The sequence below is a fragment of the Myxocyprinus asiaticus genome, chromosome 12, assembly GCF_019703515.2.
Source record: "Myxocyprinus asiaticus isolate MX2 ecotype Aquarium Trade chromosome 12, UBuf_Myxa_2, whole genome shotgun sequence".
In the NCBI taxonomy this organism is placed as follows: Eukaryota; Metazoa; Chordata; class Actinopteri; order Cypriniformes; family Catostomidae; genus Myxocyprinus; species Myxocyprinus asiaticus.
Genome location: NC_059355.1, coordinates 27177564 through 27195531, shown reverse-complemented (window position 1 = coordinate 27195531; position 17968 = coordinate 27177564). Strand labels below are relative to the sequence as shown.

General features: G+C 35.6%; 1 protein-coding gene across 1 annotated transcript; it reads right to left on the bottom strand.

Annotated features, from left to right (window-relative positions):
• Nucleotides 1–1044: 1044 nt before the first annotated feature.
• Nucleotides 1045–14858, bottom strand: LOC127449404 (leucine-rich repeat-containing protein 40). Its single transcript, XM_051712813.1, has 15 exons — nucleotides 14634–14858; nucleotides 7862–8043; nucleotides 7469–7542; nucleotides 7236–7365; nucleotides 6884–7007; nucleotides 6656–6798; nucleotides 6400–6572; nucleotides 3552–3642; nucleotides 3382–3427; nucleotides 3114–3222; nucleotides 2909–3016; nucleotides 2713–2823; nucleotides 2225–2302; nucleotides 1823–2008; nucleotides 1045–1677 (listed from the first exon to the last, which is right to left on the bottom strand). The coding sequence occupies exons 1-15, from the start codon at nucleotides 14776–14778 to the stop codon at nucleotides 1572–1574; spliced, it is 1806 nt and encodes a 601-aa protein (XP_051568773.1). The 5' UTR covers nucleotides 14779–14858; the 3' UTR covers nucleotides 1045–1571.
• Between the last annotated feature and the right edge of the window lie 3110 nt (nucleotides 14859–17968).

Below are 17968 nucleotides of genomic sequence, written 5' to 3'. Positions count from 1 at the left end.
CATCTTTTAACACATTTTTATTATTATTTTCTTTAATTAATCATCAACATGATGATCAGTGCCATAATATCCCTGAACAAAATGTCAAATGTTGCTAAAAATGTAGCATTTAGATGGAGTTTGAGCTGAAACGCTCTCTCAAAGACCCCAACACAACAGCCACTACATTAGCTTCAGAGAAAGATTGTTGCTCATTAAAGATTATCATGGATGATGCAATTAATCGTTCAAATTCTATTGTGAAAGAACATTTGATAATGATTATTTTTACTAAATGTTTTCTGATACCAGTTTCTAATATATTGATATAATTAGCTATGCTCAAATTGTAAAATTTTATAAAGTATACAAAAACATTGTATGGACAGAGTATTAGGTTGTGAGGGAAAGAAACACTGGAACAAATATGTACAATTCTTTCTAAAGTAATTGTGAATTTGTGTCATAAACATAAATGTATATGAATATACAAATGGTCATTTTTGTATGTGTTTAAAGACCTATTGAATATAAAAGGTAATATATGGTACTATTCAGTCTAATTGCAGTATTGATGTAAATAACTATGAATGGAGACATTTAAATAATTTATTCCAATAGATTGTGAATGTACTTAAAGCTTTCTGCAGTATTAAGACTTACTGAACTTGAATGCCGTTACATTTTTTGTGCAAAAAGTAATTATATCTAGAATAAATAATTCAATTTAGTTAAAAAGAATTAGTGACAATTTATTTGCACATGCAAGTTTACTCCTTCCATTTTTTTCTGAATTACCGCAAATATGTAATTGATGACATATATTCTGTGTCTAGATTGCATTTTGCAGATATGTACATATTTACAATAAATTTTAGTTTAACTAAAACATGTATAAAAAGGAGAAAGTCCAATGCTGTTCAGCAAATATTGGAGCCATTTTCGGCTTTGGAATACAGAATTTTTCAGTATTCAAGAAGTGTTTTGAATAATGTATCAAAGTCTTTATTGTACAAATAATAAAAAAATGTCACTATTGTTACAACTGGTCATTCTGTGGTCCTTTTGTAGATGAAAAAAAAAAAAAAAAACTAATGTGTGACCAGAAATCTTAATTATTCATAATTTATTGGTTGTACCTTCATACTGGATAACATAAAACATTTACACAGACGAGTGTTTAAAAAAACAACAACAGGAAATTATGTGGATGTGGATTAAAAGCTTGAGGAACACTCATAGTCTTTTTTCATTTGGTTGCCTTTAATCCTTAATTTCAAAACAAAGCATGCAGACAGTTTATCTATAAAAGATGCCATTACAAAATTCTGTACCAATTTTATAATGTTTTGCTTAAGGGTACAGTGGCAGGTAAGGCATATAGAAAAATGTGTGTCTTAATTTTCACATCGCGTGAGATGTGTCTTATGTTTGAAGTGCAAATCGTAATTAGAGTGCAGTTCTGAGACTTACCATGTTTCTTTATAAGTATTTCATTTGGTACAAAGTGTAATGGCACAAGAATTGAACATTGTGCCATTGTAATGAATGAAATACATGAAATGGTTGAAATCATAGAAAAAAAGAGAAGACTATGTTGGAATACGACTTCGGAGATATTCAAGGACAGCATCTGTTCCTTTAGCTAGGATAGCTGCTCTTGGATTACGGAAAGGATTTCCATCAAGCATTAAAGCCCTGAAGACAGAAAACATGTCACAGATTAAATATCGATACTGAACTACTAAAAGCAAGCCTGCAATGACATTTAATATGTCATGTAAACAAAGCCAAGTAGCAAAAATATCCATTATACAGTAGTTTGATGAAATAATAAGGAAACCTCAAACTGGTGCAGTTGCCAAGTTCTGGTGGCACTTGCATAATATCATTGTTGGACAGATCCAAAGTAGACAGCCTGTTTAGGATCTTGAGCCGGACAGGATCAATGCCTCCAACCTGATTGTTACTGATTAAAATGGTCTCGAGAGAAGGGATGTTGTACAGTACATCTGGGAATGATCTAAGCCTTAAAATGACAAATGTAAATAAAGATTCAGACCACAACAACCACCAAAATTCACAATGTAGTATTAAGAAGTCAGAGAACTGTCATAGTCTCAAAACACATTTGGTTAACAAATACTAAAACCATTGACTTCTTGCTATGCTGCTCTGTCTTTGTAGGGTTTATCTGTTAAAGTCATCCTACACATGTGGTGAGGGGGCGAAGATAAAAACATACCTATTAAAAGACAAAATAATACTTCGGAGCTTGGTTAGGGTTTCCAACTCCATTGGCAGTGCCATCAACAGATTGTTTCTAAAGAAAAGACATTATTGGAATGCACTCTGTTGTAGTTACTTATGTTGTCATGCTTAAGTGACATCAGAGCTGTAAGATTTCTTTCAGTTAAGCCATAACCATTAAGTAACCATTTTCTTTACAGCCACAGATTTATCAGAACACAAAAAACCCAAACTCAGAGATCAGTTAATACACATTTGAAAATATAGAATTGATTTTTGTAATCAACTTGCAACCTTGATACGATTCATTAACCACAAGATAATCACTGTTATTTTGTTCCTTTGCATCATCTTAAAAACACAGCACTCTTTCTAAAGGAGTGCCAGTTGTGTGCTAGTTTAAGGGTCTTTTTTTTCTTTGGAAGTTCTGTACAAATTAGCAGGATGGAAAAAAAAAGACACGTAAAACATCTTTAGGAGTACCTGAGATCTATATGTACCAGCAGCTGCAGTTTCGAAAAGTCCACTGGAAGAGTCGTTATCTTATTAAACCCAAGATTAATGTCTGCAAGAGTGTCCTTCAACTCGACAATTCTAAAGGAAATGAGAGAATATTTTAACCAACCATTACAAATGTTGCCTGAAACACTAATTTGGTTTGGAACGGCTATTGGGGTACCTGGGTGGAACTGCTGTCAGCTGGTTTTTGCTTAAGTTCACGTTGGCCACAGGACTAACATCAACTGCATCAAACACGTCATCAGGAATAGATGCCTCTTGTTTCTCGCTAAGGAACATTTGAAATGTATACTTGCCTATCTTTACTGTTACATCCTAAACAAAATTCAGACTTTTTTTTTTTTAAATTTTTTTAATATATGTACCTGTAGTCCAGTGTTTTCAGAGTTTTGATGGCATGTACATTAATCTTAGCCTGGCTTGGGAGAGTCATTGCTGTCTTTGGCTCTTCTTTCAAGTTCCCATCAGGTTGCTCTATATTTCGAATACGACAAAACCGAGAATTATCTGTTACAAAAGAGAACAACCTTTGCCCTTTCTACAATGAATGAATGAATCAATGAGACAGGCTGTATAATACTGGAAAACAACTATTTTGTACAAATCTTTACTTGGTTGTCATTTTAGACATACCTTGTATTCGACTTCTGAGATATTTTAGGAGATCACCAGTGCCTTTCTGCAAAGACAAGATTTTCTGATGCAATTCAACACCTTTCCATTTTCATGTTTTATCTGAGTTTACCAAGACCCAAAGAAGGCTGAAAAAGCCCCTTTATAGCTGTGAATTGTTGAGCACTCACACTAAGGAGGTCCCTGCGGATTGCCCTCAGTGGATTTCCCTCCAAAGCCAAAAACTTAAGCTTGGGTAATGTGCCAAGTCCACATGGCAGGCTGTTTCACACGCAAAAGAGAGGGAAATTAATTTATACTTTCTTATTTCCTCTTATTTACAGATGTGCTCATAAGTTTACATACCCCTTGCAGAATCAGAGAGTCAGTAAGAGAGATCATAAAAATTGTGCTTTACAGATATTTACATATACAGTACTTGTGCAAAAGTTTTAGGCACTTGTGAAAAATGTTGCATAGTGAGGATGTCTTCAAAAATAATGCCATAAATAGTTTTAATTTATCATTTAATGTCATACAAAGTCCAGTAAACATGAAAAAGCTAAATCAATATTCGGTGTGACTGCCTTTGCCTTTAAAACAGCACCAATTCTCCTAGGTACACCTGGATGTTCCAAGCTTCTTGGAGAATTCGCCACAGTTCTTCTATCTATTTAGGCTGTCTCAATTGCTTCTGTCTCTTTCTGTAATCTCAGACTGACATGATGTTCAGTGGGGGGCTTTGTGGGGGCCATGACATCTGTTGCAGGGCTCCCTGTTCTTCTATTCTAATCTTTTCTATTTGCAAAATTAAGTAAAGTTTGGGAGTCTAACATTTATATTTCCTACTGACACACTAAAGCTGAAGATATAAATAACCATCTTAAGACAAATGCTTTTGTGAAACATCTTATGTGCCTAAGACTTTTGCACAGTACTGTACTTCAAGAAAAAAAAAACACGACACAAACATTTAAAAACTTTTACATACCCTTGGTTTTTATTATCTTAAGTTGCCTCCTTAAGCATCAGTGATTGTTTGAAGCCTTTTGTGATGGTTGTGTATAAGCCCCTGGATCTGTAAATAACCTATGTCCTATAAAATGTTCATCAGGGCAGTGTTAAAAAAACAAACAAACAAAAAAAAAACAATTATGCAATTTAATGATCCCTCTAATTAATATAAACATCTTCAGATTCTGGAAGTGGTATGTACTGGTAAATTATGAGCAGAACTGTTCAATTATCAATATTGTTGATTTACTGTCTTATATGACAGTTCCAACCTATTGTCACTAAAGTATTCAGTTTTGAAGATGAAAGCTTGTTAAATGAGTGGATGTTTTAATAACATATAAACAAAGCATTAATACTGTAAAACATAAAAATAAATTTCAATCACCAGAGGCTTGTTGCACAAAGCTAGTTGAACAAACTCAAGAGTTTCAGCGCAAGTTTTAGACTGACAAAACCTGTGGCCAATACGATGAAGCTGGTAGAACAAACTCATGGTTCCAGCATTGGTTTTGAGTTGACAAAACCAAACCAATACTATCAGGTTTAATTGGTACAATGATGCTGCTCATCAACTTTCTCTATCAACTCAGTCTTTGATTCTGAGTTTAAGATTAGTTCACGTGTGTTTGCACATGAATAAGTGATGATTGCAGCAAACAGCCAATCGCGTGAAACGGAGAGAAAGAGCGATTCATATTCACTTCTTGCAAGAGTCAGCTGGGATTTATCTCTCCACTGAAGGGTGATCATTATGAAAATATAAATAATTTAAATACATTTTAATCAGCACAACAAGAGGTTGTTATAAAAATATGAAAAATAAAAACCACCATGGTTACCACCAGGCGTGAAACGTCAACGAGAATGCCCCTGAAACACGTGGAGAATAACGTTTATCCAGGACCTGAAGACACTAAACAACACATGGGATGACGCCGAGACTGTGGCCAGAGACTGGAAATGCTGGAGAGACCTTACTGCCTGATATGCTACTTAGCATGGGAGGATCTGAGTCTAAGTAATATTAAAGCTTATTACACGGCTCTCTGGAATACTCTATTCTGATTGGTCAATGGCGCCATCCAGCTCTGTAACAACAGCACATCCGGGGATTTAAGGTTGATTCCAGCTGTTCAGCGATTTCTTTCTTCTCAAATTACATAATTTCAGCGCAAATCAATGTTTCATGTGTATTTTTTATTTATTTGGCAAATAGTCTTGTAATAGGCTGAATACTGAGGAGTCAGATGGTAATTTTCACAAAATAAACACCAACAGAACTCCAATGCAAGCCGGAGGTTGATTTCAGCTGTTCAGTGATTTCTTTCTTCTTAAATTACATAATTTCAACGCAAATCAATATTATATGTCCATGTATTTATTTATTTGGCTTGTAGCTGTGTAATAAGGGGGATAATGTAAAGTCAGCCGGTTGTTATCACAAAATAAACCCCTTCAGGGTGATACAAGTCCTGATCACCCTGTCGGGGTTTATTGTGCAATAACAACCATACATTATCCCTTACTTACACATATACACTACCGGTCAAAAGTTTTGAAACACTTGACTGAAATGTTTCTCATGATCTTAAAAATCTTTTGATCTGAAGGTGTATGCTTAAATGTTTGAAATGAGTTTTGTAGACAAAAATATAACTGTGCCACCATATTACTTTATTTCATTATAATACTAAAATTTAATAAAAATAAAAAAAAAGTTTTTGAAATTGATGACTTGGACCAAATAATACAGAAAAGCAGCCAATAAGTGCCCAACATAGATGGGAACTCCTACAATACCCAGAATAAAAACTGCTCCAGAGCAGGTTAGCCGTGTAGAGCAAGTTGCCATGGTGATGAACAATGGTAAAAAAAAATGACCTGCCTTCTTGACTGAAAAACCAGAGTTTGCTCAAACTAAACTCAAACTTATCTGGTTAGCCACTGAAACTGGCTTTGTGCAACAGGCCTCAGGAGCTGAGCAATGAGCTATTAATACAACAACATAATTATGTCCAGCACCTGCTGATGTCATTGTTAGTAAGATCCAGGCGCTCCAGGCCTTGCAGTAGATTTATTTCTTCAGGAAGTTTCTTCACCTTGTTATCTCTGAGTTCCAAGACACTCAGAGCACTCAAGGGCTTTAAATGGTCTGCCTCCAATACCTCAATCTGGTTGTTCCCACAATGAAGTTCCTTAAATGACATTGATAGCCTTGTGTTAGCATTTCTCTTTTGAGAGAATCACAATTTATTCCATATCAGTGATCTTAGTTTACCTTGAGTGTTTTACAGCCAGGCAGTTCTGGCAGAAAGCGTAACTTGTTGTGTCTCAGGTAAAGCTGCTCAAGAGACTCCATCTGAGCCAGAATGGGAGGAATGCTTTCCATCTGATTTCGAGTGCAGTCTAGCATTTTTAAGTCTGTTAGAGTTAACAAATGAAGGAAGTGTTCATGGATTAACCACTAAATATGATTCACATCTAACCTGTTACTGTAAAAACTTACTTTTCATTTGACTGATGGCAGGAGGGAGACTCTTGAGCTTGTTGCAAGACAAATTCAATTTCACAAGATTGGTCAGGTTTGACAGGCTCTCTGGAATATCCATTAATTGATTGTTGGAGAGATCCTTTTTGGGGAAAGAAGAGGAAAGAACTAAACTAAATAATGGGAATATCAAATACACATATTCCACATGACATCATTAAAAGAAACATTTGAATAAAATATTAAGAGGATGTACGTTAGAGACATATTACCACTAACTGTTTTTAAGTGGATATTTTATGTCGCTGTTAGAAAGTGAAATGCCATATTGCTTGTTTTTGATCAAGAACAAAAGATCACAATCACTTACAAGGTCATCCAAATGAACCAGCTTCCCCAAGTCCTGTGGAAGCTGTTCGATTTGGTTCTGCTGCAGATGGAGACATTGCAGGTTTGTAAGTCTCCAAAGACCCGAAGGAAATTCTGTCAGTTTATTGTGACTGCAAAGTACCATGATACATATTATGATAAAAGGAACTATTTCTATACTCAAAATATTGAGATATGTGATACTTTATTGTATAGTGTATCCTCCATCAATACCTCAGTATGAGCTTCTGCAGTTGCTCTAGATCTCCAATAGATTCTGGGAGTGAGTTTAGTTGATTGTCGTGGATCTGAAAGGTGGTAGCAGAAAGCAAAATTAACTTCTTATCTTTTGAAGGCTAAATTTAGACTCTTAAACTCTCATTATTACCATGGTAACACAAACTTTAGTTAATATAAAATTTTAGAATGATGTTTTAGATTAAAATAATACTATATCTAAACATGCTAATGAGGCACCATCCATGTCTCTACCTGTAGTTACTCTGGTCACAAATACAATATTAATCTAGGGATGCTATGCAAGTACTATGCAACATTATAAAGAAAAGTAATTAAAAATGGCTGCCATGCAGGATGTAGTTTTATTCAATAATTTTTCAAACCTACATCTAGGACAAGCAGGGCAGAAAGCAGTTTGATGTCTTCAGAGAGGCTTTGGAGTTTGTTAGAGGACAGGATAAGTTTAGTCAAATCTGTCTGCTCCCACCACCGATCTGCAGCTCCAAATGACAAGTTCTGCTGGGCCTCCTGAGGTGTGTCTATGTTTAGTCTCCATACACTCTGAGGAACTGAACCCAAACTCATAATTAAACTTTTAACCTGTTAAAGGTATAGTTCGCCAAAAATGAAAATTCTCTCATTATTTACTTACCCTCATGTCATTCCGGATTAGGGATGTGTGAGACTAGTCGACTAAACGGTTCTGATGCTGTTAGTCGACACTGGAATTACTAGTCAGTTCATATTTTTCCCCATTAAAGTGTCTAAACATTTTTAAACATTTACATTTGGCTTTATATTTTTTTTACAGAGGCTGCACTTAAATTACTGTCATATTAATGTTACACATTTTAAATATAATTAATAATACAAATATTATTTAAAAAAAAGAGGATGTCTGGAGCAGATACAAAGTTTCATTTCACCTAAGGCTGCACGTGCTTCTTCCCTCTCTCACTCACGCACAGGAAAATGTCTTCTCGCTAGACAAGAAAACTCAGCAAAGTAGCTATAAAATCACTTCGGTGGTGGTGCAGGAAGCGGATTTCCGAAATGATGGCTTGGTAGTCCCTATGAATGTTTTCACATTTGAGTCTTCTTTAACTCTGTGCATGCTTTTAAGTTATTTTTCCACTGAGCGGGCTTTTTCAAGCGCAGGATAGCCGCCTCAGGTGAGTCAAGTTACGTCTTTCACCGGACCATGTTGACTTGCTAATTTTGCTCATCAAAAATATATACTTTTGAGTAAGTAGCCTAGAAAATGACTGTTTAGGCTAGGTATGCCATTTTTTTAATCTGCTGATTAAGAAGGCTATTTTCAACAATGTGCCAACTGCTTAACAGGTTAAACTATCTTTATTCTGAGTGCACGTCATGTTTAGAATACATTAGGTTTATTGTAGGCTAAATCACGGGCCTATTTTTTCTATCCTACAGCTATCCTATTTTTTTTTTAACATCATAACTGTTATTGGTTAACTTTTTTTACAGAACAGCATATTAGATCAATGGCTAATGCATGACTGCACGTCGTGAAATACGCACAACTTTTCGGTGCATTTTTTCTCTCTCGTAGATTTGGCAATTACCTGTTAATTATTTTCAACAATGTCCTGACTGTTTTAATATGTTAAGTAACACTTACTTGGTGAATTCTGTTTAGAACAGGCTATTAGGGTTGCTCTATTGGTCCTGCACTATTCATTCAATTATTTTCAGTAATTTTGCCATTCGCTAATGTAGATTCAGTGAATGTGTGTCATGTTCTATATTTAATGTACAATGATGATAATGCAAGGCGAGCACGTCTCAGATAAATGCCCTTTTCAGCAGAATTTAGCGTCGGGTTTGGAATAGATTAAATACTTTAAATGGGTCACATAAACAATTTTTTTGACTATTTTCTGAAGGTTGTTTTCTTCTTAGACTAGTCGACTTTTGTTTAAACATCAGTGAAATTTGTCGTTCCGCACATCCCTATTCCGGATGTGTATGACTTGCTTTATTCCGCTGAAGACAAACAAAGATTTTAAAGGAAAGTTCCAGGTTCAATACAAGTTAAGCTAAATCGACAGCATTTGTGGCATAACGTTGATTAGCACAAAAAAATGATAAAAAAAGGAAAAATGGAGGTTACAGTGTGGCACTTACAATGGAAGTGAATGATGCAAATTTTTGGAGGATATAAAGGCAGAAATGTGAAGCTTATAAAAGCACACATTAATTATTTTGTTAAAACTCATGTTTTATTTGGCTTTAAAGGTGTTTAAATCACAATTTTTACAGTTGTTCTAGGATTTTAGGTTTTGTTGATATTACATCGGCAACAGAGATGTAAAATTGGCTGACTTTACACAGAAAAGGATTGTGATTAGTGATGTGTGTTTGAGTTGTCTGAAGTGGGATGTTATCGAAATTACAATACTGTGCAAATGTTTTAGGCACTTGTGAAAAATGTTGCATAGTGAGGATGTCTTCAAAAATAATGCCATAAATAGTTTTCATTTATCAATTAACATCATACAAAGTCCAATAAACATAAAAAAGCTAAATCAATATTTGGTGTGCCCACCTTTGCCTTTAAAACAGCCCCAATTCTCCTAGGTACACCTGGACACAGTTTTTCTTGGTTGTTGGCAGATAGAAGAACTGTGGCAAATTCTCCAAGAAGCTTGGAACATCCTATCTATTTAAGTTGTCTCAATTGCTTCTGTCTCTTTATGTAATCTCAGACTGACTCAATGTTCAGTGGGGGGCTCTGTGGGGGCAATGCCATCTTTTCTATTTGCAAAAGTAATGTTTGGGATTCTAAAATGTATTTTTCCTATTGACACACTAAAGCTGAAGATATAAATAATCATTTTATGACAAATGTTTTTGTGAAACAAATTAAGTGCCTAAAACGTTTGCACAGTACTATATGTGTATATATATATATATATATATATATATATATAAAATTGTTGCTGGTTGCTGTTGCTTGTAACAGTGACACAAAGTACATAGAGAGGATACACACAGTTTTTTCGTTCTTTTTTAAAAAAAATCTTTAAATAAATATTGAGAACAGCATGCTATGGATTAAAGTGTGTCATTCATCATTCCCAAATGAGCATGTATAACATCAGCAACGACACCTACATTTCATCCAAGGTAAATTAAAGCTAACAACATAACATTCATTCATTTACGTATTGATTCAGGTCTTAGTAAATGTGACAGTAAATAAAGAGTTCACAGCATCAAAATGAGTGTGTTATGAGACGTTCTTTTCACTTACACTAATGTTATGAGGTTTGAAATCACTATCGAGTGACACTTTTCTCTTTTTATGTGACTGTGATGATCGTTTGCCTTAATTCTGATTCACAGTCTGATTCACAGTCTGCACAGGGAGAAGAATTAATGGAAAAAAAAGGATTTAAATATTGATCTGTTTTTCACTCACGCCTATCATATCGCATCTGCAGATATAGATTTAACCACAGGAGTCATATGGATTACTTTCATGCTGTATTTTTGAGCTTCAAAAATGTGTTACCCACTTGCAATGTAAGGACCCACAGAGCTCTATATATATCTATTTGTGTTCTGCAGAAGAAAGAAAGTTATACACATCTGGGACAGGATTGCTGCAGAGTTTTTCAAATCAAATTTAAGACTTTTTAAGCCCTTTTTCAAGACCTGAACAAATAAAACTGATACTGTATCCCCATCCCAAAACAAACCCACACAATCTCAAAATAAATCATGCATCAAAGACTCTTACTTAAACAGGCAGGGTCACACATTCAACATGGCCTTAACATTACTTATCAGTAAAACAGGGTAGGATATATGAAAGTTTAAAATACTCAATACATGTTTTCCACATATATATCACATAAAAATTGGTTTGTGTACCATTATATAAATAAATACAAATTAGAAGTCGATCGATATTGGATTGTGCTGATTTGATAATGTGTTGAAAGAAAGATTTTTTTTTTTAATTGGTAGCCTATATTACATTTTCTTAGTCTTTCCTTCCTGTGATGGGGAGGGCCAGACAGAGGCTACAAGAGTCCAAATTTAATTGATTCATTAAATTAATAGCGTGGTTTTGATTCATAGTGTGGAACTTTTAACTTGAAAGGTGCTTTAACTTTGAAATACACCGAGGACTCTTATTTTGAAATGTTTGTGCTTCACTGCTTCCAGCTGCTCATTCAAACGGATAAGGGATATAAAATGTGCACTCCTACAATAATCTACAAGGTATTACAATATAAACAATTAAAAGTAAACATCATATTTCATCAACACTATATCATCATCATCAACAGTTGATCATTAGTGATCGCTTGTCATAAATTTCCGATATAGCCTGATGATTGCGAACTGCTCTGCAACAGCTGAAAACACTCACAAGCCCCCACGTGCTTGGAGAAAATACAACAGTGCCGCGTATCCCTTACAATTCAGTACACTTGACATTGCGTCAGGAAGCTGATGTTATGGGGAGTATCCTTCTACATAACCTAACTGAAACCTTTCTACAACAACGACAGGATTGGCTTTGGTGTTTAAGCCCCACCCTTTTAGGCGTGAAGCCGTCCGGTATAAAAGCGGGCGCGCAAACAACACCATTCCTCCGAATTTTCTTCCTTCATGACAGCGATTCATCTCTCGTCTAGAAGTCTTCTACTACTTTGCCGTCGACATACACAAGTCAGCGGGCAGGATATTCACGGCAATGAGAAGACTCTCTGCTCCCCTGCAGTGTTACGGCAAACATTTACTCTGCCTTGACGCTTTCTGGTGAACAGGCCGCTTCAGCTTCCTGATTCCCCGCAGTCCTTTGGCAGGAGTTTTGTATCCTTATAAGCTATTGTGTTATTGTATATATATCTAAAAGTAGTGCCCGACCGATATATCGGTCGATATTAGCCTTTCACCGATATATTGGTATCGATGTATATTTTACCGATATGCGCAGATATGAAAACATTTTTCAGAACATTTAGTGCAGAAAACAATGATTTAGAATTGGTGTCATAATGTAGTTTGTTCAGCAAGAGCGCACTCCGACTCCATTGTTTACAGAGCTGACTCTGAACTGACGTGGCTCTGCAGACAGGGCAGAGTTAAGCAGTGTCTTCTCAGTAAGCTGCTAACTAGTTTGTGAAATACATACTGGAAAGTTAATAAACAATGACCCCATCATTTTCCCTTTTCAATATAACAAATATAACTTTAACCCTGTCCATGACAACCATGTCACTCATGTCTGTTTGCTGTTAGCCAGCTATAGTTTGTCAGTACAGTAAGTAATGTAGCAGATTGAAAGGTAAGCATCACAGCATCTTTTTGCAGCTCATCAGACAAAGGTACAGTGGTGGATTGTGTCTGTTGAGTGTTGATTTCACGCCACGCTGTTACCTAGTTGGTGAGACGCAATGCTGGTCCATCTTTTACTCTCTGTGACAACGAGCTTATAGCTATCTAGCTAACCATGTAGCTACTTTCATTGCTTGTCAGCTGAGTGGAAGCTAATGTGCAAACATGTATTCACCAAACTGTTTTATTCAGGATTCACAGTTTGGTGCCCCCTTCAACCGAACAATTCCAGTCGTTTCATTTATAAAATGTAATATTTAAAAGTCTGGTTTTCCACCGTTGAAAGTTTCCCCTGAACTTGTATAGCAGAATACAGTGTAACACCGCTGCCGTTGTTTGTCTCTTGTCTCGGCAGGTGTAAATGCTTCTTGTTTTACAACCTGCCAATAACTGACTGGCAGTATTAATATAGTCAACATTTGACTGATACTAAACAGTAATACTGATGTTTATTTAGCTATTTATTTTATTTTTATTTTTTAATTTTTTTTAATGGTCAGCATTTGGCTGATACTAAACAGTACTGATGTTTATTTAGCTATTTACTGTATTTTTATTTATTTTAATGGTCAGTATTTGACTGATATTAAACAGTACTGATGTTTTTTTAGCTATTTATTTTATTTTTATTTTTTAATTTTTTTTAATGGTCAGCATTTGGCTGATACTAAACAGTACTGATGTTTATTTAGCTATTTACTGTATTTTTATTTATTTTAATGGTCAGTATTTGACTGATATTAAACAGTACTGATGTTTTTTTAGCTATTTATTTTATTTGAATTTATTCTTTATGTAAATGGTCAGCAACTGACATATTAAACGGTACTGATGTTTTTTAAGCTATTTATTGTATTTTTATTTATTTTCTCAGTGTTCATTTCTAGAATTTGTTGACAATGTATAATAATAATGTAAAATATTCTTTGATAAAAATATTTAAGAAAGCAGCCTTCTGAGTACCTTTGCATAGTCATTGGAGCAAAATCGGTGAACAATCCACACAGAAAAGGTCTGTTTTCATTCCAGCTCTAAAATTAACTATATCGGCCACCAAATCGGTAATCGGTGAATTTTCTCGATCTAAAATCGGCATCGGTATCAGTCTCAAAAATCCCATATCGGTCGGGCTCTATCTAAAAGAGCCGCTTACCTGTTCGCGCCTTTTTAAAGATGTCGTTCCGTATGTGTTTTCTTATGAGGGACACATCCCACCGACAGATCAGCATGAGAGCTGCATTCGCTGTCTGGTCGAAAACTAAACGATCATTTATTTTTGATCATTTTTATTTTCAGGTAGTTTTTTTAATAGCTGCTGTTAGTTTCGTTTAGTTTTTCATTTATTTTTAAATATTTATTTTATCTCAGTTTACCAAAATGTTTTTAATCAGTAGTTTTCGTTTTCCTTTCAGTTTTCGTTTATGAAAATATCCTTGGCGAGAACCCTGTGGGATGTCATGATGATGAGAGAATTTTCTTATTTGGGTGAACTATCCCTTTAAGGACGCCAACTCTTACAAAAATTCAACAAGGTAACCATTGTTCCCACCAAAATACTAGTTACTACAGTTCTTAATGTTATTGTAAAATCAAGATATATTAATAAGGGTTATTTCAGTCATTTATTTATTGTTTCATGTCGGTGATGACTAAGTTACCACAGTTTTATTGTAGTAGCCAAACAATTTCTACCTTCTGTGGTATTTTGGTGCCTGTGTTAGGTTAGTGGCATGTAAGATTGGTGCACCGAAGTTTGAAAGTGTTATTCCAGTAACGTTACCTTCAGTTAGACCGCGACCGGATAGATTGAGCTGCCCGCTCTTTCTTGCAGATTTCAGCAATCCATATGGCACAGGACACTCCTCTTTCTCCTGTTTGAACCCTGCTATAGAGTCCACATGTGCTCCTCTTTTAAAACGAGACATGTACGCGATGTTACCGTACGTGTTTAAACACCTGTTAACGCGAACGCTATGGTGGTGGAAGTGCTGTGAAGTACACTATAGTAAACTGTAGTTACTTACAAATGGCCTCCAGTTTTTGTTTTAAAATAAAAGTCCAGGAAAATGCGTTTTAACCCTTTAATGTTGGGATGGAATAAAAATACGTCAATACATTGTCATAAAATACCCCCTATTTGAATACAAGGATTGAGGTGTTCTTGCTTCGCAAAAGAAGCAAGCAGCCTGGTCTGGAAAAACAAGTCCAAAATATGTGACTTGCCTCACCAAAACAAGTGTAAATAAGATGAAAAACAAACTGTTCGGGTCATTTTAATTACAGGTGCATCATATCTAATGTCTGATTACATTAATGCATTAATCTTATAATCTTTCATTGAAGACTACGAAAATCAAATAGACACAGCAATTTCTGACGTCAGCAATCATTAGGGTAGAGTGGCAGAATAAAGACACCACTGGTCCACAGCAATCCGTGATTTCGTAATTTCGATTTAATGCTCAAATTAAAAATAGGAAATTGGAAAAATAGCCACAGGACGGTCCGTGTACTTTTGCGTCCATTCCTTTTTCTTTTTTTTAACCCAAAAATGAATAACGAAAAGGTTTCATCTTTATTGGTTTAAACACTGGATTTAAAAAGGAATAAAGAGAAAGGGGGAAATGGCTCAATTTTCATTTTCTTCCATTGTTTAAAAAAAAATTATTTACGGCTTGAATATTTGATATGGACATGTGAGCGGCACTGAAACACCCCTTTTATCTGGTGAATTTGCCCCGTCGTCTGTAGCCTACTGCCTTAATCCCATCAGATAGAATTAGAGTTGGGATTGCTCAGCAAATTTGTCTGTTTTCATTAAATATTGTCCCGAACCAAAACTAACTGTAAACTATGCATGCCATATGTATTAGAATCTTGCTGCTTGGCAGGGGCGGAGCCAGGAGTTTATCACAGGGGTGGCCGGGCAGAGGCCAGCGATCATTCTGTGGTGGCACAGACATTTTCGGGCAGTACATGTTAAGTCTTTTGCCCAAAAATGGGAATTGCGAGTGGGGTGGCCAATGGGGTGGCCAGGCTTCAGTCCACGGTGGCCACGGCCACCCCCTAGCGCCGCCTGTGCTTGGCACATCATGGTGTTGTTGCGAGATGCCTCTAATGCAGTTTCCCAACCACTGTGCCGCGGTACTCTAGTGTGCCGTGAAAGATTGTCAGGTGTGCCATGGAAAATTATCAAATTCCACAAAATAAATAAATGCATGAAAAAAACAAATAATAATAATTTCAGGGATCCAAACTCCTCACCTTTCGGAGAAATTTGCCGCTTTGAAACCATGATCGGTCACTTTTGTGATTGTGAAGAGCAATGATTAATGTGCAAAAGTGACTGATATTTATACACGTTAAGGGTTTTTCACATGACTCGCGTCAGCGCTGCAGAATACATTGAAGTCTATGAAGTGATGTCACTTTACACCAAAGTGTTTTTCACACACATGTTTTTTGCTTCACCAATAATGTCTTTGAGAGTGCTAAGCAACAAGAAATATTTAAAAACTGTCCAAATTTGTGGAGACATTGAATATCTCGTCATTTCTTTTAATTACATATTACCTTATCGTTTATGAATATCAGAGACCCCAGTTATTGAACTCATTTAAATTCACCAAGAAAACTCTTAGACCTAAACATAAACGAGTCATTTTATTACTTTCTGCTATCAAAGCAACTGCCAGTTTTATTCTCTCTCTTCCAAATACATGTTTTTAGTGTTTATTGTGCACACCTCCCGCTTTTTAAAATCCCTCCTCTGTGACACTTTGTCATGTGGAGGGCAATGCGGCGCTTGACGCTGGCGTTGAACGGAGCGTTGACGCCACGACTCAACTCATGTGAAAGGCGCTTTACAATGACGAAAGAACATTATTGAAACTCAAAATTATTATTATTATTATTTGTCTATTATTGTGGTCTTTTCTGATAAAAGCCATGCTCAGCAATTTAAATAGGCTACTGAAGGAAAATGATACCGTAGATCTGCTTTGTGTTTATAATTCTTATTCTGAAGTCAGTAGATTTGTAGCCATGCAAGTTTTAATAAAAGAGAAGGTAAGGATGTTATTGAAACTCACTATTATTAGACTAATGTTGTCTTTTTGGATGAAAAATAATGCTAAGACTGAAGGAAGACTATAGATCTGCTTTGTTCTTTTAATGCTTAAACACTATAAAGTCTCTTGGTAGATTTCGGTCATGAATGACTCAAAATGATTCACTGACTCTCACTCACAGCACACAAGATGCTCATTTGTCGCCACCTAGTGACATTTCCAGAAGGGGTCACTGAACTAATCAGTTAATAAAATTTAACAAATTTGTGAAACAGAAGCAAGCCTCACCAAAATACTCTTTATTTTGCAGCTAATTCTGCACAATTGTAAACTTGAATAAACTTGAATCACTAAAATAGCTGGAATTGGTGCTTTTAGCGTCCCGACAGACTTACAGTCGTCGCCTTGTGTCCGAATCTTAGCTATTAGAATTTTATGTCCACTCCAATCCATGTTCATGATGCCTAAACATTAATTTATCATTCGCTTTTATCCAAAGCAACAGAACATTACATTATCAATGGGACACTAATATACAGGTACTACAAAATCATACAATGTTAATAAAAATAAAAATAATATATAATAGATCTCTCACGCATCGTCCATTAGAGGCAACACCTCGCAACAACATGATGTGCCCAGCAGCAAGATTCTAATATGGCATGCATAGTTTACAGTTAGTTTTGGTTCGGGACAATATGTAATGAAAACTGAGACAAATTTGCATAGCTATGTAGGCTACAGACGACGGGGCAAGTTGACCAATCAGATGAAAGTGCCGCTCACATGTGCATATCAAATATTCAAATGTTTTAAACAATGGAAGGAAATGAAAATTGAGCCATTTCCCCCTTTCTCTTTATTCCTTTTTAAATAGAAAATGAAATGGTCAACAGAAAATGAGTTTGTATCTGCTTATTTTATTTATCAGTGTTAAAACAAATAAAGAAGAAACCTCATTTTTCGTTTTTCATTTTTGGGTTAAAAAAAGAAAAAGGAATGGACGCAAAAGCACACGGACCCGGGACACTGTGCGTTTTGA